The 18,787-nt window shown below is 56.8% G+C and overlaps 5 protein-coding genes across 5 annotated transcripts; 1 reads left to right on the plus strand and 4 right to left on the minus strand.

The window, feature by feature from the left end:
- Positions 1 to 178: 178 nt before the first annotated feature.
- On the minus strand, positions 179 to 5,557 carry PHSY_001148 (hypothetical protein; the record flags this gene model as incomplete). The annotated part of the gene is made up of 1 exon (XM_012331780.1): positions 179 to 5,557. One exon carries the CDS (start codon positions 5,555 to 5,557, stop codon positions 179 to 181), a length of 5,379 nt encoding a protein of 1,792 aa, XP_012187170.1.
- Positions 5,558 to 6,477: 920 nt separating this feature from the next.
- PHSY_001149 (hypothetical protein) lies at positions 6,478 to 7,485 on the minus strand (the record flags this gene model as incomplete). The annotated part of the gene is made up of 1 exon (XM_012331781.1): positions 6,478 to 7,485. One exon carries the CDS (start codon positions 7,483 to 7,485, stop codon positions 6,478 to 6,480), a length of 1,008 nt encoding a protein of 335 aa, XP_012187171.1.
- A 2,383-nt stretch (positions 7,486 to 9,868) lies between these two features.
- Positions 9,869 to 14,623, minus strand: PHSY_001150 (thiamin pyrophosphokinase-related protein; the record flags this gene model as incomplete). The annotated part of the gene is made up of 3 exons (XM_012331782.1): positions 9,869 to 11,367; positions 11,536 to 14,260; positions 14,528 to 14,623. The coding sequence occupies 3 exons, from the start codon at positions 14,621 to 14,623 to the stop codon at positions 9,869 to 9,871; spliced, it is 4,320 nt and encodes a 1,439-aa protein (XP_012187172.1).
- A 91-nt stretch (positions 14,624 to 14,714) lies between these two features.
- PHSY_001151 (hypothetical protein) lies at positions 14,715 to 17,570 on the plus strand (the record flags this gene model as incomplete). The annotated part of the gene is made up of 1 exon (XM_012331783.1): positions 14,715 to 17,570. One exon carries the CDS (start codon positions 14,715 to 14,717, stop codon positions 17,568 to 17,570), a length of 2,856 nt encoding a protein of 951 aa, XP_012187173.1.
- Positions 17,571 to 17,703: 133 nt separating this feature from the next.
- PHSY_001152 (hypothetical protein) lies at positions 17,704 to 18,294 on the minus strand (the record flags this gene model as incomplete). Its single annotated transcript, XM_012331784.1, has 1 exon — positions 17,704 to 18,294. The coding sequence occupies one exon, from the start codon at positions 18,292 to 18,294 to the stop codon at positions 17,704 to 17,706; it is 591 nt and encodes a 196-aa protein (XP_012187174.1).
- Positions 18,295 to 18,787: the final 493 nt, after the last annotated feature.

The following is an 18,787-nucleotide window of genomic DNA, read 5'->3' on the forward strand; positions in this document are numbered from 1 at the left end:
TGTAGCGCCCTGCGGCATCGCTCCTGTATCACATCATCTGTCCTCATCTCGTCGTTCAAATGCCAAAATCAAAGTGTTTCTGATCGCGTTCTCACCCTCGTCCTTGTTGTGTGAAGCTGATTTGAACTTTCTACTGAAACTATTTGACATGATACAAAGCTGCGGACAAACCCATTGCTCATGCAGCAGCGATGGCACTCGGCAACGCCAACCTGATCTCTGGCGTTCCCGTACCCGAGCTCACCGGCCTACCCACCACCAACCTACTCGAGGGAGTCTTCAACGTGTCCACCTCACCATGCAACGCCGACCCACCGATAAACGCCATGGTCATCTCGAACGATGCCTTCAACAACGTCGACGACGATTCCGCGATACCGGACCTGTTGAACGGTCTGAATCCACCTGCCGCCGTCTGGTAGTCGGCAATGAGGAACAGGTGACGCGGCGATACAGCGATACCGTACGTGTCGAAGATGCCTCGCATCTCGGCAACGATGGCTGCACGTGCAGCTTCAACACCGTACGTGTGGAGGACAGCACCGATGTCGTTGGTGTAGAGGTTGTCGAGATCCACCACTCCGAAACCAAAGTCCCACAGATCGCGGAAGTTGATACCTTCGGCCGTGAGGGAGACTCCCGTCTCGCCGGCTTTGGGAGGCGGCTTCATGACGCGAGCGATGTTGGGGATCTCGTGGATGACCGACTGTCGACAGACGCGTTCGACGATGTTGATCAGCAGCAGCTTCTGCGACTGCGTTGCGAGGGTGAGGTCGAACTCGGCCCATCGTGCTTTGACGTCGTCGAAGCGGAAGGCGTTGATGTACTTGGAGTTTTCCTGCAGCGCCTTTTCGAGCGCAGAGGTCTGCTCGGCCCACTCCTCGTTGATCGAGCCATCGTCGGATGAGCTGTCATCGGACTCGACGTCCATCGCTTCGGACGAGCGCTTCTTGCTACGCCCGTTGGAGGAGAATGCCGCCTCAATGTCCTCGGTCGTGGAAGGTCGGCCCATGTCTTCGTCATCACCTTCCTCGTAGGAAGCGTGAGCGGCAGACTTTTGCTTCCTCTTGGCATCATCGGCATCGCCATCACCAACATCCGACGATGCATCCTCCTCATCGTCCGAATCAGCATCGTTGCCTCGAGATTGCGTCTGGTTGCGGCCATTGACACCGTTGGCACGCTCTCCGTCTTCGTCCGCGTTCCCACCAGCCGGAGCGTTATCAGAGAACACCTGGCCCTTACCGATGGCGGCGGCCTGCAGCGCGTGCTCTCGCTTCTGCTTGCGCATCTCGTTGTTGATGCTGTTCTCCAAGTTGGGCGCAAACGTCTCCTGCAGACCACGCAGGATGTGCGAGGTGGTGCAGTTGTACTCCTCGCTGCATTCGTCGGCAGGGTAGAAGTTGAGACGCACCGTGTAGGTCTTTTGGCGGTGGAAGCCGGTCTCCTCGGACTTGGGCGAGATCTTCTCCGTGACGATCGCCTCGTCGACGACCTGACTGAGCACGAGTCGCGAGCCGTCCTTGCAGAACATCTTGATCTGCTCGGGGGTGATACCTTCCAGAACAGGAAGACGCATGATGGGCGTCTTGATGTGCTGCGATGCGGTCATGACGATCTCACGCAGACGCGGGATACCTAGCGTCACATTGGCGGCACCGTGACCGGCGAAGTGGAAGGTATTGAGCGTCATCTGGGTCGAAGGCTCACCGACACCCTGGGCGGCAAGCAGACCCACCGCTTCACCCGGGTCGACGAGGCCGCGGTGGTAGAGCACCTTGCACATGGCGCGGAAGGCCTCGACACCGAGCTTCTCCTTGGCAAAGCGAAGCTTCTCCACGGCAACCGTCTCGTCTTGGGCGGCTTCGGACTTGCGCTTCTTGCTCTTCTTCTTCTTGTCGGCGAGAAGCTTGTTCGGGTTCTTCTCGATGTACGCCTCGATCGCCTTTGCGTACTTCTCGGACATGGAACCGAAGTGCGTCGAGGGTGTGTAGACGCTGAGAACAGGGTCATACTTGTGCGGCTTCTTGAGCGCCTTCTTCATGTGCTCGGCGGCGAGCTCAGCTTCGACGACTTCGCCGAGCTGCTTAGGGTCGTAGCGCTTGTTGTAGTTTTCGAAGTTGGCGGCGGTGAAGTCAAACTGGCCGATGTACTTGCTCTTGGTGGTGTCGAGAGCATCCTCGCCGTAGTTGAACTGCAGGATCGAGCCGTCGGCATTGCGAACCGTGTTGTCGTACTGGATGTGGACACCTTCGAGATGCTTAATGAGACAACGCTGCAGGTAACCGGAACGCGATGTCTTGACGGCAGTGTCGATCAGACCTTCACGGCCAGCCATGCAGTGGAAGAAGTACTCCTGAGGTCGGATACCGGTCAAGAAACGACCGCTGACGAACCCACCGGCTCGAGCCGAAGTCTCAAATGGACGGAAAGAGGGAAGCGACTTTCCACTTACCATGAGCGGAACACGCCTACCTTCCAACGCCTGTTGTCCAAGCAAGCACGAAATCGACGACACGTTGACGGGGGTACCCTTGGCACCGGATCCAGTCATCATCTGCATGTTGTTCTCCGGGAACTTCTTGTAGAGACCCGCAGGCAGGCACGCTTCGATGATCTTGTTGCCGATGGCGTTGGAGGAGCTCATCATCTCACCGTCGAGGACGGCGAGCTTGTCGTCGTCGCGGAGAACCTCCTCAAGACGGATACGAAGATTCCTGTCAGTGTCGGGGTCATTCTCGTCCTCGCCTTCAAGACCGACGGTCTTCATCGCAACGCCCTTGCCTTGGTTCTTTGAAGCGTCGAGCGTGGTTCGTCGCCATTCGTCACCTTCCTTGCTCAGCAGCAGATCGTCCATTCGACACGAGAAGGCGTTCGTCTGGAGGAATTTGGTGAAGAGACGCGAGAGGATGCTGAGGAGCTTGCCGGCGGTCTCAGAGCCGTAGATCTCAAAGATGGCGTGTACGAGGCCGAAGGATGAAGCACCAAAGGCGGCCTTGTCTAGAACTCCTTGGAGCAGCTCGCCATCTTCGATGATGACCGTCTCTTCGCTAGCGTGGTCTTTGCCCCACATGCGACCGGCCACCTTGGCTTTCGAGGTGAGGTTGAGGCCGTCTGCTTTGGTGGGCTTGACGTTGAGGAGCACGGTCGAGATGACCTGCTTGCCGGTCCAGAGCGGCTCTGGCTTGCGAAGGGCAGGCGGCACGGTGAGCACGCGGCCGCCGCCGGTGTACTTGCCTTCGGGCCGCAAAGCACCATAAAGGATCTGCTGGTACTCTGCACGCGTGTAGAGCGTGTTCTTGGACGTCATCCACACACCAGCAACGACGTGATCCTGGATGAGACCGCGCAGCGGGTTACCGCTGGTTGGCGTGAGGTACTGGTTGTCGGTGTTGGCGACGTAGTAGCATTCGGCACGAGCCGCCTGCGATTGCGGGAAATGCATGTTCATCTCGTCACCGTCAAAGTCGGCGTTGTACGAGTTGCAGTTGGCGTAGTGCATTCGAATGGTCTTTTCGCCGACAAGCACACGAGCCTTGTGGGCCATCATGGAAGGTCGATGCAACGTCGGCTGTCGGTTGAGCAACAGGATATCGCCGTCGCGCAAGTGACGGAGCACCTGCTTGTTGGCGATTGGCGTGCGAGTCGAGCTGCCGAGGCCGGCAAAGGTGCCACGAGCCTGTTTGGAAGAATGCTCCTGCGGTGTCAGCAGCTGATTGGCGAGTGCCGTCCTCTCTTCGACGCTGAGCTTGTCGAGCTGCGTCTCGGTGCCGTCTTCGCTGCGAATAGCGACGGCACCGGGGTACTTGAAGGGCCCGTTGATGACGAGCTGTCGCATCAGCTGGACGTTGTGCACAGTTACCGGCTCAGGGTAGGTGAGCTTGCGCGCAAAGACGGGCGGGACACCGATCTCGTTGGTCTCGATATTAACGTCGGGTGAAATGACGGAACGAGCGGCAAAGTTGACACGTTTGCCCATCATGTGCTTTCGGAAGAGACCCTCCTTCTTCTCGAGACCCTGCTTGACACCGGGCGGCGGCAGCTGACCTTGACGCAGGGGCATGGGGTTCTTGCTGGCATCGATGAAGGAGTTGACATCGACTTGGAGCTGCATCATCGAGTTGAGCACTTTGCGACGGGTATCCTCGCGACCCTTGATGAGTAGCGCCTCGGCTGCTCGGTAGTCAGCCTCGGAAGCGTCGGGACCGAGCTCTGGGAAGTCTTTCTTGGACACGAGTCGCGCCAGCTCGGTGATCTGGTCTCGAATGGCGAAGGTGGTCTTGAGCACGTTGGTGAGCAATTCGTTTTGAGAGTTTTCGAAGGTCATGTCGCCCATGATACTGGCTGGACGGAAGCGTGTTGGCGGCACAGCAAGCACGCTGACGAAGAAGCTGTCGGCGCTGGCGCCGTTGGGCGTGGACCAGAGGGAGGAGCCGACTTTTGCCTTGACCTTGTTCTCCGAGTTGCCGAGTCGGAACGGTCCGTTGCGGCCAAAGATGAGCGAGCAGAGGGGACCCTCGTTGTTGAAGAGGAGGCGAAGATGCGCTTGACACTCGACGGCAGGCATGACACGGTAGCCAGCCTCCTTGGGGGCATTCTCAGCAGAGATGGCCTGGGACGCGATGCCCGAGTCGTCTTCGGCATCCGTGGAAGCAGAGGTAGATGCGGCGGAAGAGGCAAGGCGACGTTCGATGGCGGCTACTCGCTTGACGGGCGAGACGCGCAGGTATCCCTTTTGTTCGTTGGAGGCGATCTCGTTGGGGAGAGGAGCCTTCTCCATGATCTTGAGGAAACCGTCGCGACGCACGTTGGGGCTGATGGCGTTGCACTGGCCACAGCGCTTCTTGTGAATGTCCTTCATGAAGTCGTTGATGCACTTCTTGCGGGCGGTGTAGGCGAGACTGCCGGACTCGGGCTCAACCTGAGCCTTACCGCTTGCCTTGGCCGCTTTGATGAGCTCCTTGACTTGCTTGTTGATGCGCTCGGCAAACTCGGCGGGGGTCTCGCCCTGGAAGCCCTTGGGCCTGGAACTGCTGGGCTTGGACTTTTTGGAACCCTCATCGGCGTCTTTGTCTTCGTCTGCGCTCTCGAGATCTTCGTCGTTGAGATCAGTGAGCTTGGTATGTGAGCGCGGCTCCTCGCTTTCAATGTTCTCTGCATCGTCTACGAGACCGTATTCGAGCAGTCTCAAGCGACCAATGACCTTGGTGAGGACGACGAGCGTGGCGCGGAATCGGTGGCAGTAGAAGCAGGTGCCTCTCAAGAGATTGAACATGTTTCCCATGAAAAGCGGGTGGAAGACGGGCGAAGGCAATTCGATGTGCCCAAAGTGACCTGGACACTGGAAAGAGTTGAGGTGACATGTGGAGCAAATGTCGTTGGGGCGCATGGGCCCGAGGGCTGGATCGTAGAGACCGCCGGCATTGGGATGGTTGGTGGTGTCGAGCAGAACGGGGTTGATGATCTGCTTGACCGAGATTCTGCGGATATCCTCGGCGGTGAGGAAGGAGAAGGACGCCGAGGAGATGGTCGAGGTGATGGGCTTCTTGATGTCCATGGTGGACTAGGATGCCAGGGTGCGGCCCCTGGAGCACCTCGGATGCTAAACGTCCACCTCGCTCGCTATGCGGGATGCAAAGCGACCTCTCTATGAAGCGTTGGGGATGCGAAGCCCTGTGAATGTCTCACTGGCAGAGATGGGTAGAGGATGGTGTCGAGGGCGAGGTGATAGCTGCGCAGCGGAACGGAACAACGATCCTGAAAAAGACGATGGCTCAGCGCAGCAATACAGTTTCGCCCGTTGAAATTTTTCTCCGTCTGCGAACAAATCCAATTTCGCGTTTCTTCCAAAAAAATGCAACCGCAACCGACAGGGAGAAAAAAAATCCATCTTGCAGCATGGCTCACAATTATGAAATATCGACTAATCATGACCACTAGACTAATTTTGTGAGATGTACAAAACTTAACATAAAAAGATTTTCTTGGCGCTCGTCTCCTCCTGTCTGGCCAGCCATACGATTGACAACTGGGACCGGCATGGGTTCGCTCACTTCGCCGCTGTCCGACATCCTTTGGAGATTGCCCGGTGGCGGCACCCGGATCTTGTCAGTCGGATCATGCTCGATCCAGCAATATGGCAGCGCTCTGTTGCTCAAGACCTACGGCAAGCTCACTTGCACAGCGCGCACATGATGTTTTCGTGACAGATGGATGTAGGGGAAAGGTCGATATTAAAGGCGGTTTGTCGTACACGAACGCTCAGAAGAGAGCTTAACAAACTGGGTATGTCGGTGCAAAGAAGACAAAGGAAGAGCCCGTTTCGGGAACATAGATAAATCTCGCCCAAGAGAACGGAGCGGTAGAAGTGGAGAACATGAGGGGCTTGCTTGCACTGATCGAGGAGATCAGGTTCGGCACTTGCCCCTGGCGAATGTTGCGGGTATCAGTCTCTAGCATTCAACTAGGGAGACGATCTTACTGGGTGACGTTGTGCATCTGGGTGGCAGGCGCGGGGTGGAGCACGTTGGCACCAGTGGTGTCAGAGCCCACAGTGTTGCCGTTGACACCAGCACCGTTGACGCCGTTGCCGGCAACACCGGCCTCGCCAGCCTTGCCGCTTTCCATGGAGCGGAAGTGGTTGGCAGAGAGGTCCTCGTAGTCCGAGAACTTGCCGCTCTTGAGGTGCAGCGAAGAGTAGTTGCATCGTCGCAGCGAGAACAGGTGGAACAGAGCGAAGACGGGCTTGGCAAGCAAGTCGAGCACACCGTAGAAGACCATCTCGCCGTCGGGGGAGATGACATTGCCGCCGTCTGCGAGACCCCAGGCAACGGGGTAGAGGGTCCACAGAATCGTAAGCACGAGCGACGAGTAGAGGTAGGCCTTCTTGAAGTCGTCGCCGAGGTGCGAGGCCGACTTGAGACCGGGGCCGTAGATGACCCAGAAGACGTAGAACATGGCAACGCAGCCCATGGTGTAGAAGCCCCACTTGTAGGTCGACTCAACGAGCGAGCCGATCAGACCGGTGATGATCATGACAAGGTCGAAGAAGATGGTGATGAAAACGGTGGAGAGGGGAAGACCCGAGACGAGCAGGATCTCGAGAAGAAGGAGAGGAGTGGTGATGGTCCAGTCGATGTAACGGGCGTACCAGATCGAACGGGTGGGACGTTGACCGTCAACCAGAGCAGGGCCGTAGTTGTTGAACTCGACACGGACGGGGGTGGCACCGAGGTCCGAGGCCATCGAGAAGTAGGCGACGGAAGCGGTAGCAAGAATGGCAGCCGAGAGGTAGTGGAAGGCACGCTCACCGCGCGAAACCTTGAGCGACCACACCATGGTGAGCAGGCCGGTCGTGGCCATGACCGAGAAGACGGCCCACAGCCAGTCGGAACCGTGGGTGGTGATGTCGATGTCAGCGACGGTGGGGTTGGAGCTGAGGGCCATGTTGCCCGCTCGCTTGAGCAGCTGTGGTGCGGCGTTCATGTTGAGAAGCTCGACGGTCGGAGGAGGGCGAGATGGTTACTGGAGGAGAACGATAGGGGAGGCGGAAAGGATGATGACCAGCGGACTCGCTTTCTTATATGGCGAAACAGCGAGCGAGGTCTACCGGCTGAGCACAATGGGACCAGCAGGACCGTGAAGAGCTGAGCGGAATCTGCACAGACGATCTGCCCTGGCGCACTGTGAACCAGGGATTCAACTGTAGGATTGCATCACGACGTAATCAGGCCTCGAGAAGTTCTGTCATTCCATCCGCCGGACGAGCCGGGAACAGGATTGCGGCGCAGGCGGTACTCTTGGATGACAGATACCGTCATTGTGGAGAGAGTTCAGCCATGTTAGCAGCGTATCAGGCATGATGAAGGAAATCTACGCAAACCATCAGCCTTTGAGCTTTCTCAAAAAGGCCAGTTCGATGACCGACCGCATGTACCAATTAGGCAGGGCCGTCGGCCTGACAGAGGCCGCGGGAGTACGATGCAGGATGGGAATGACAGCACGGAGGGTCGAGTTCAACCTTTGCAAGGCATCGCGGAATGAGGGATGGGAAGGCATAACGTCATTCAATCGAATTCGATTCCTCTGAGCGTCACGAGGAGAGATGGGTAGCGAGGGCGACAAGGGTCCAGGATAGGTCCGTTGATCGAGCCTCCAGTCTGTAGCAGCGTTCAAGATCGGAGGAGAAATTGACGGGTGAGAAGCGGCATGGTCGCAACCAAAAGGAATGCCGGAGGCGAGACAGACGAGACTTTGCCTCATGATCGCCGCTCGAAGAATGCTTTGTGCGACATGGGCCGTTCCCCCTAGGCTGCTCCACCAAGGGCCGCAACAGCAATCATCACGCGTCATGGCGAACCAAAACCCTGACGTGAGCCCTGAAGCCCTTGGACCGCTCGATCCCGCTGGATTCGGCAAAACAGCCGCTCTTTTGATTATTATGATTTTGGTTTTTTTTTGGTCTCGTCCCGTCATCCATTTGATTGTCTATTCTCCGTCCACGCCGGGCACAGTCTATTTATCCTGGAGGCTCGCTGGTCGAAACTTGTACTCCAGCCGACGGCGCTGTCATCGCATGTGTTGAGTGTCGACCCGTCGAGCAGCTGAATACGGGACTGCAGCTCCAGCTTCCGCAAGGTACGAAGGTTGGCCGGGAAGAGGGGAAGCGATAACCACGGTAGCTCGGGTAGATTCGGACGACTTGCGATTCTGGCGGTTAATCTTGCCTCGACGGTATAGTACGAACGCGGACATGGTCTCATTGTGGCTGGCAACACCAGATCTGGACGGAATCGATGGAAGAAGAGCTGCGCAGATCGAGGCGACAGATAGCAACCGGCGGCGTCGACGACGACGACATCATCTCGGCGCCGCTATCCGCTGACCCGGCATTTCGTGCGGCGAAGATTTCTCAAACGGCATTCCTTGCGGTCATGGTTTGCTGTTTGTTCGATGCAGATTTCGCTGACTCAAAAATCCTGCAGAGCTGACCGAGCATTCGAATCGACCGCCATTTAGACTTTGCTGTGCTTGCTGACAGTGCAGAGCGAGGGCTTTCCGAGGAGGGTGAGCTTTCTCAAGGAGAATTGATTGGTGCGGAGTTGGAACCTCCAAGATGTTCACACCACACGCTAGTCGAGATAAGCGCTCGCTTCCTCTCATTGTCCCATCGACACCTCTTGCACTGCTGGATCCAGCACCGCACAAATGTCCACTTTAACCACCGATCCGGTCTTGACCACTCAGATGGGTTCGACACGCTGCATTGCATGTAGACGGCATGAGCCTCGTGGGACTCAGGAGAAGGCATTCGAGCATGACTGCTTGAGACATGGCGAACGCAAATCAGCATGACCATACATGGCCGTGGCCGGATCAGTTCCATGCATGGCACATAGCACATTCTGACTTGAGAGGCTTTTTCGAGAAACGGCAAAAGGATCCCGAATCCGTAAGCGAGCGGAGTCGCGATGTGGAGAGAATTTCAGGCATGGCGACCAAAAAACAATACAAAACCGAAAGGTAGCGACGTCATCGATCCGGCATCAACACGGATCTAACGTAAGCCCGCGGTCTGCAATCCAATTTCAGCCGTCGGGCCATATTTTTTGACCCTGGACAGTGGTCACGAGTCTCTTCTCTACACGATTGTTTGGTATCAAGTTCGCGACAATGCTTCCGACGGAGGGTCCAAGATCGTTCCTCTACGGATGACTGGCCGTGATCCGAAGCATCGGGTTTCTTTGCGATGTCAGATCCGCACAACTTCTCGATTCTTCCCGAGCCTCATATCACCGTTGTTCAAATCCTCATCAGACAGGCACACACTTAGCACGTTTCTTGATCACCATCGTCCCTTGTGATTCCATCAAGGTCCCGGTAATCGCAGATCAACATGCAGCTGAGCCACAATCTGCCTGTAACATGGCTCCTTGTCCGCCGTGATATGACCGTGTCGGATCAAAAAGTCCAGCAGCACCAGCACGCAATTTGCCTTGAACTTGCCTTCGCTCATCTTGGCGTAGATCTCGTCGAGCGTGAGGAGCTCAAAGTGGTCCACCTCGCCATCCTTGGGCTGCAACGTTACCTCGGGCGGTAGCGGCAGGTCGTAGACGTACTCTACCTCGGGTTGGATCCAGCCCTGCTTGGCTGTCTTGTAGCAGTAGCTCAACACGCCTGTCTGCTTGATATGTTTCTCGACGAGCGCTGCTTCGAGGTTGGCTTCTTCCTCGCACTCGCGCACCATGCTCTCCATCGGTAGATCGCCTGCGACGATGCCACCTGCCACCGAGTTGTCGAGGTAGCCAGGCCACGTCGACTTTGTGCTGCTGCGTTGGGGAACCCAGACCTTGAGCTCGCCTGTCGCCGGCTCGATCGTGTACGCTGTCAAGTGCACACCAAACGTGGCAAACCCGAACAGGGCGCATGCTGCACGTTCTAGCTTGAAGGCGATCGGATTGCGCGAACCTGGTCGTGGATTGAGCCCGTGGACAGCATACAGCTCATCGCGCCAACCATCGAGAGGGTCTGGGAAGATCCGCGCTTGACGCCATCGCTGTGCCACTGCATTGAGTCCAGCTGTTCTTGCCTCTGGTGTCGTGAACTCTTTTGTAAAAGTGATAGCCTCGCAGATGCGCGTCGTTGTGGAAGGCGGCACAATCTCTCGGTGGTCCATTGCAAAACGAACTTTGCGAAGCACTGGCGGCGCTCCGGCTCTAACCTGCCCCTCAGAATCATCGATGCATGCTTGGACGACTCTGGCCGGCAGAAAGCCGATCTGAACCCCATCCAGCAAGAATGGGGTGAGACTCGTGTCGAGCCATGGTTCGTGATTGTGACATTGGTGGACGAGATCCAATAGAGAAGGTTCCTGTCCGTCTGCAACCGCACTATCCAAGCGGCGGTCGGGGTCAGCGACCTCGTGGATCAGCTCCGACTCATCTACATCCATGATTCCTGACGAAGTGACCGAAAAGATGACTTCGTTATCCGATTGTTGACTTTTTGCGTCCGATCCCAGCACGAGGTTGGCAATTGAGTCGGACAACGCTTGAGCGATACTGCGATCACGAAGACGCTTTGCTTCAGACGGGATCGCAGAAGAAGAGAGAGCAGTGTTCGCCTCGAAACCTCTCTTGTGGCTGTTGCTGATCTTGACCTTCGAGTTCTGCTTAGAAGATCGCAGTGTATCCGCGCTGCTCTCTGGTGAGAGCAGACGCGAGGAAGCAAGCACCGATTCGGGGAGCCGCTGGCGAAGCTGTACGGCCGAAAAGCTGTCGGAAGGGGCGCGAGTGCCAGCGCTGGCATGCAATGAGGGTGCAAAGAGCTGGGAAGCCGTAGCAAGGATAGATGTGCTCGCGGCTGTGCCTGAACAAGGCAAATGATCGCGCGCAGTTGAGCGGAAAGGTGTCAGAAGGAAAGATCAACACTTCGAAAACAAAGTCGCACAAAGACCCTTCTTTCCCGGCGCTCAAGCCACGTGAGACCATTCCGATCCACTCTAACACCGTCTCAAAATTGCAGTGTCGTACTTACCAGTGTTGCTTCTGCTGTCTTCTGCCTGCGAACGAGGCAGGTCTTCATTTTGAAGTTCCAGCAACGATCTGGTGGCATCCCGAACAGTGTGACAGGCGATGGAAATCGCCTTGAGCTTGGCCATCAACCGCTCGTCGTGCGAGGAAAGAGGATCGAGAAGCGTCGCGCAGATAACCTGCAGGTTGCTCGCCTCGAGACGCACAGCCGGGACTGATTCCGTCTCAACAAGCTTCGACAGAGTCGACTGCAGCGTCATCAATCCTGAGGACAGATGCTTTGCTGTCTGTGCTGGACCGCATAGATTGACCACGAGCGAGATCGCTCGGGCCGTTACGCCAAGGACAGTCTCCCTTGCAGCCGCCGCATCTCGCTGACCACCAGACGCTCTGACGAGGTGGCCAACAAGTCCCGGACTGCCTAGCAGATTGGCGGAAACTAGGTCCACGAAAGCTTCTGCTGCTTGGTCTGCACCCTGCAGGTCGCTGAGACGAAGATCAACTAGAAGACAACAACACAGATAGATGCCTCTTTGATACTTTGCAGGAGATCCCGAGCCGATGATCCGAATCAACAAGCCTCGAAGAAGCTTCAGCCGGTGGACAATTGGCGTATGGTTGAGGCTGATCACTGTCGACATCGCCCATGCGTCCTTCAGGTTGTCCGCAAAAGTCCCAAAAAGATCGACCGCAACGGCACTGATGAGCGACGCTTCTAGAGCGTCCATCGCCTCTTCTGTTGGCACTGCTCCCTCGTCCGTAAGAGCGGCGAACAGGCCCACTTCGACGAGACGCTGTGCCGTGGCCACCAAAGCCACGTCTCTCTGAGCAGGGCGAAAGTTTTCGTCATCCTTCGGTCTAATGGACATGGCTTCGTCCACAGCGCCTTGAAGCTGTGAGCGCAAGAGGGCGGTCAGACTGGGATCCACCTGGTGAAGCAGTCTCAATCCGCGTTTGCGGATGGATGCATCAGGGTCGCCGAGTAGCGCCATCAGTTGACCCATCTCGGCCTCGGCGATATGCAATGGCGAGGCTTGCTCTGCATCTGCAGCAGTGGCTTGCGCCCATCCGAGGGGAAGAAGCGCACTCAAGAGTCCGATTCCCGCAATCTTGCGATTTGGATTCGTGCTGTGCAGCTGAGACTTGACGTGTGTCGACAGGTTGGCCCACGTTGATGCCAGTTCACCTTCGCCTTTGCCTTCCGAATTCGACGGGCTAGCGTGTACTTGGTAGAGAGACCCGAGGCACCGAGCTGCGGCGATACACAAAGCAAGTGCCGCTGCCTTGCCTTGAGAAGCTGAGTCGTAGATGCGAAGTACTGTGTGGAGCAGCCCCTTCTTCGTCGTGTGGTCCAACTGCGGGGTCGATCGCTCGCTCAAGCTCGCCATACTGTTGCTCAGAGTTGACAAGCATGCCTCGACAAGCCAAGGCGCGTATGCACCATGGTAGGTGTGATTCTCCTGCAAGGACGGCCTTTGTCGGGCTGCATTGCGCGCACGTAGACCCTCAGTCCGGGCTGCCACTGATGGTGCGAGATCTTGCGGCTGGATAGAAGTCACTTCAAGGTGCATCGGCGCCCATCTGATCGCCTGAAGTGTTTCGATGACGAGGCACGCCGCCTCTTGAGCCGATATCAAATCAGTAGCGCGGGCGTGTTCCACGATCTTGATGCACGTGCGAAGCACGTCAGGGCTGGAGTCGACTCGTCTCTCCATCTCAGCCAGGATCATCCCTTGGCTCTCTTCTGGAGTCGAAGCTGCAGAAAGGGCATACGTCGAAGCCAAGGTCAGGCGAACGATCGTGAGGGCTGCTTCGAGCATTTCTGCCTGACCATCGCTGTCCGATGCGTCGCTCACGGTGACCGATGCGCACGAGAGCATTGCATGGAGTGTCATCGACCGGATGGACGAGTCAGGATGCCGGCTTAGCGCGACCAGCGTTGAAGCAAGAGAAGGCAACACGGAAGAGCCTCGCGGAGTTCCCATGACGAGAGACTTGAGCGAAGCTAGAGCTGCGTTGTGAATGCTGCTCGAAGCGCCGCTTCGTTGACGAGAGCGCGATGCTGACGGCGAGACCGATCGGGTCTGAGAGGAGCCCCGTGCTTTTCGACGCGATTCGATCAGAGCAGTATGCTCAGAAGCAGCCGAGAGACTGGCTCGGAACGTGTTGAGAAGCAGCAATGATGAAGAATCATCAGGTGCAGATCTTGTGTCTTGAGATGAGCTGGATGCTGCAGGAGAAGAGAGGACCCCCACGTCTCGAGACTGGGCTTCTTTGCCGTGGGCAGGGAGGAGGAACGGAAGAAGCTGATGCGCTATGAGCAGATGTTTCCAGCTTTTCGCCAAGCCCAACAGCTGCAGTGTTGGTAACAGTGCAAAGCTGGCATCGATCTGTGGAGCGACGTCGGTCAGAGAAGCGGCTGAACTTGGGTAGTGGTGAAGGCAGTGGAGCAAGGTGACGAGCGCCGATGTGAGCTTGGCCAAGTCACCGGAGAAAGAGCGAGAAGCAAGCTGCTTGCGGATGTGGTCTACTGTCTCGATGATCGCTTGGTCGTGGTGACGAGCTGAGCTTGCTTCTTCGAGCTGCTTTGCTAGCTTGAAGTGGAGCCGAGAGGTGCCGCTCTCCAGCAATGTGAACGAGTCTGTGGACCGTGACATGACTGCAGCACAGGGGTCATCCACAGCTCTTGCGGGTGACTTTTCAGGAGGCTGGACTTCTTCATTCGATTGCTGCGAAGGTGCTGCGGAAAGTCAAATGATTAGCTGGATGGATGTACAAAGTCAAGAGGCTGGATCCATGCACGAACAAGGCTGCATTGTGTACCAATTCAGGGTCCACTTTGTCCAACGCAGGCCATGCGGGGAGGTGAATTACACAGCATTAGTCATACATGAATGCCTCGCCCGTATTCTCGGTTGGACTGCATATCCGCGTCCGAAGTTGCCTGCGGCTCAATACTGTCCGGAGTCTTCCATCTTCGACACGATCGCTCTCACCTCGCAATTCCTCCTTCCGAACACATCACTGGGACCGACTGGAAGAGGCATGCGCATACGATACCACCCTGCCGCTCTTCGTTTTTCCTTTCGCATTATCTCGAGATCAGTCGCACAAACTTCACTGGGACCCTTTCTGTCCACGAGACTTTTCTTCCACGTTTCAATCCCAAGAAACGCTGCCAAGATGGTGCCCGACACTGACTTCTCCGTGGCGCTGACAAAGCCCCTCGAGGTCGTGCAAAGCATCTACAACGATGCAGCGGACAAGTCCCCCTCGAACATTACCAAACTCGTAGAGACCCACTTTCGTCAACTCTTTGCTTCGCCGGATGCAAGCGCCAAGATCCCTTCGCTGTCGCCGGGCAACATCGACACGTTGCTGCCAGCTCCGAGCTCTGCTGCAGCAACCTCGCATCGGCTGGTACGCTTCCGCGCAATGATCCAAGATACTGGTCTCGGAACAGAAGTGTTCCTCGCAAAGCATCAGCAAGGCGATAGCACATTCACTGGCCTCTATGGCGGCGAAGCCAGCATCTCGAGCTCGAATGACTCCTCTTTGACCGATACGAACGAGCTGGACCACCAGAACCTGGCCGAAAGGACAGTCATGTATGCCGTCTCGGTACCTGGTCAGTCAGCGTGGGCAGCACAAGCGCATAGAGAAGCCGTCGCTGGACAGACTTCGAACTCCTCCGTCGACCAATTGGCTCGTGACACTTCGACCGTCTCTCTCAAAGATCCGGAGTCGCCCAAGAAGATTCAAGAGGTCCGCGAGCGTATCCGCAAAGCAGTCGAGCAGGGCAAGAAGATCGGCTCAGCAGGCAAGGAGCCACGTTTGGTAGCCATCTCCAAGCTTCATCCGCCTTCCGCGATCCTTGCTGCGCACAAGCAAGCTGAACAGCTCCACTTTGGCGAGAACTACGTGCAGGAGATGGTCGACAAGGCCAAGGTTCTGCCCAGAGAGATCCGTTGGCACTTTGTCGGCGGTCTGCAGAGTAACAAGGGTAAGCTGTTGGCCTCGATCCCCAACCTGTATCTGCTCGAAACGCTCGACTCGATCAAGGCTGCCAACGTCCTCCAGAAGGCCCTTGCGTCGCCTGATGCTGCAAAACGCGACGAGCCGTTGCGCGTCTATCTCCAGGTCAACACCAGCGGAGAGGACGCAAAAAGCGGCCTCCCTCCCATCCTGTCCGCTGATGCCGAGGCAGCCAAGGACTGTCAACTGCTCGAGCTGGCTGTGCACGTTATTACAAAGTGCCCGAACTTGCGTCTGCGAGGTGTTATGACCATCGGTGCAGCCGCTAACAGCTCTAGCGCGGATGCTGAAGCAGCCAAGAGTGTCGATGAAATCGTCTCTGCCAACCCAGACTTCGAAAGGCTCATCCAGACCCGCCTCAATCTGATCAAGCTTCTCCGCGAAAGTGAGCACGTCACGAATGCGGACGAGTCGCACACCAAGGAGGCATACGCAGACCTCTTGGACGGTGGTGACGCATCTGGCGGTCTGGAGCTCAGCATGGGCATGTCGGCTGACATGGACGTAGCTACTATGGCAGGAAGTGACAATGTTCGTGTTGGTACGGACTGCTTCGGACGACGCCCTGGCTCAAGGGAGGAAGCCATGAACATGATGAAGCGCGAGCTCGAAGTTGGGCCTGAGGCTGCTGCTGCCGAATCGCCGAGCCACGAGGGTTCGCAGGATCAATCCGCGTTGAAAACCTCCAGCGTGCCGCAAGCGTACCTCGCCAAGTCGCCGCTTCCCGAGTCTGCCCACGTTGGCGGACTGATCAAGCTGTACGACCTGGACGCAGCAGAGAAGTTCAAAACGACAGAGCTCATCGAAGTGGTCGGGATTTTCGACACTGCTGGACTCCCGCAAGCCGAGTGGCAAGATACCGGCTCTGCTGCTGGCACGTCGTCGGAGCCAGCGCAGGTCCCTTGTGTTCACGCCATCTGTGCGGCTCCCGCAGAGCTCGACTCCACGGCACCAGAGGCATCATCGAGTACACGTACCGACTCGAGCGTCCTGTCGCAATCTGCGGAAAGGACGGCCTTGATCGAGTACCTAGCCGGTGCGCTGAGCGGCGACAAGGTAGCTGCTGAGCTCGTTTTGCTCGCCACGATCGCTCGCATCCACGTGCGCCGTGCAAGCCTCTGCCTTGGCGCTCTCACACTCAACGTCTCGAACTTTGCAGCACCTTCAACCTCTTCGTCAACGTCCCAGACTCAACTGTCTCGTCGACTGGAGCAACTGCTGCCTGCCGTGGTCGATGTCTCGATGGACCTCGCATCGCTCAACGACGACAAGAAGCCGCTGTATCCCAAGAGCGGCGGCGGAGGAACAGGACTCGAAGCGGGCCGACTACAGCTGGTGAACGGAACAACCATTGTCGTCAACGAGGGCGCAATGGGTGAAGGACAGCTCAAAGACACGGGCATCCGTAACATCAAAGCGCTTTCATCGGTGCTCGAGTCGCACAAACTACCATACGCCTTCCCCTACTCCGAATTTGAGTTCGACACGGACCTCAACTCGATCATCCTCAGTCAAGGCAAGAGCTTCCTGCCATTCGACATCCAATGTCCTCTCGAGCCAGTCGATCACTCGACCGATGCCTACTCGGAATCTCTCCCTCAGGTCGACGAGTCGCAAGTGCGAGGATGGAGGAGAGCTCTTTCGCACGCTCGAAGTCTCGCAACCGCCAAGGCGTTCGAGATTCCGGAGAGCGTCAGCGAGCACATTCAACAAGAGTTTGTCGCAGAGAGGAAAAGGGAGCAGGAGGAAGCGAAGGACTCTCACGGCGGTGCAGGAGGCAAAGCGGAAGGTGTGTTGGGTCAGGAGGATCTGTTGCGAAGAATGGCGCTCGTTCGACTGCTTGCCTTGTCCTACGGCGAGAAGGCGTTGAGCATCGACATGTGGAAGAAGGCTGTCGAGCTGGACAAGGTCTTGGCCCAGCGTGTGGCTGCTACGCAATCAGGGCAGCAGCGTTCCCAGCCTGCTTCTGCTGCCAGCTCTGGCTCTGCTGGTGTCTCTCGCTGAGGATCAAGTTCAAGTCAAGAGCCATTTCGAAATCAACTTCGCCATGCCACCGTTACACACAGAACATGTTTGTGGCATTTGCTTTTGTTTGTTTGCGAATGACTGTGTTGTACAAATACGATGCTACGCCTCTCTACTGCGGCGCAGAAGAGTTGAACTTGGCTTTGGAAAAGTCGATATCGGGATTGGCAGCCGCCAGCTTTGCCAACATCTCCTGCTGTTGCATCTGATCCGACGTTGGCTTGTTCATTGCCTTTTGGCGGTTGTCGAACATCATCTTCTCCACCATCGCTCTGGTCTCTGGATCCAAGTCGCTCAGCTTTGAGTTTTCTGGTACGATCTTGGTGGTGTCGATCTTGGGGTGGTGAGCGACAACATTGGGCCACCATTCGTTCTTGTTCATCTTCTCTAGTTGAATCTCGACCATGCTTCCATCTTCGATCGTCCACGTGCTGTCCTCTTCCTTGATGTCCTTGGCAAGCTCGCCCTCGAGGATGGCGTCTTTGCCCTTGAGCGCCACCTTGATTTTGCGCTTCTTGAGCTCGACGATGAGATCTCGACCCTTGGTGCCTTGCGGGACGGGGACAGAGATTTCGACAATGTCGAGTTGCTGCTTCCAGGTGTAGGGGAGTGCGGCTTGTTCGGCAGCTTCGCGAGCACGTTCCGCTGCGTCGTGCTGCTTTTGCTGCTCGGGTGAGAGCGCTTCGTACTCTTCTGGTGTCATTGCTGTGGGTGGATTGCGTAGTAGAGGAAGGAAGACGCTGTGCTGTGCAAGAAGAACTTCGAGACTTGTCTGCGCAATGCTCCACACTTTGCACTTTTTGAGCCTCCGGGTTCCGCGCTTTTCTCATCGATGTTAGAGTAACTCAGTGTTCGGAGCAGTCTGGAATTTCGGCTATCTCAAGGTCCACACCTCCAAAAAGGCTGGATTCGGGAAGCGTTGTCCTCCTCAATTACCCGATGCTCCAGCCTCGGCCAAAAAAAGGCGGCAGCAGAGCGACGCACGGACGAAGAGAGCGGGCTCACCTCAGCCTGCGTCCTCTGTGCACCGATAGCTGGAAGAGCGCTGCTTTCAGCTGCAGAGTCAGTCAGGCTCGAGTGGGTGTTGGGCTGTCTGTCCCCCCGCAAAGTCGTTTGACCGCTGTAACTCGCTCATCTCCGGTCCGGTCCAACCCTCGCTTTTGGTCAACTCCCACCTTTCCTCCTTGGCTTGATCG

The sequence above is a fragment of the Pseudozyma hubeiensis genome, assembly GCF_000403515.1.
Source record: "Pseudozyma hubeiensis SY62 DNA, scaffold: PHS13, whole genome shotgun sequence".
NCBI classification, from domain to species: Eukaryota; Fungi; Basidiomycota; class Ustilaginomycetes; order Ustilaginales; family Ustilaginaceae; genus Pseudozyma; species Pseudozyma hubeiensis.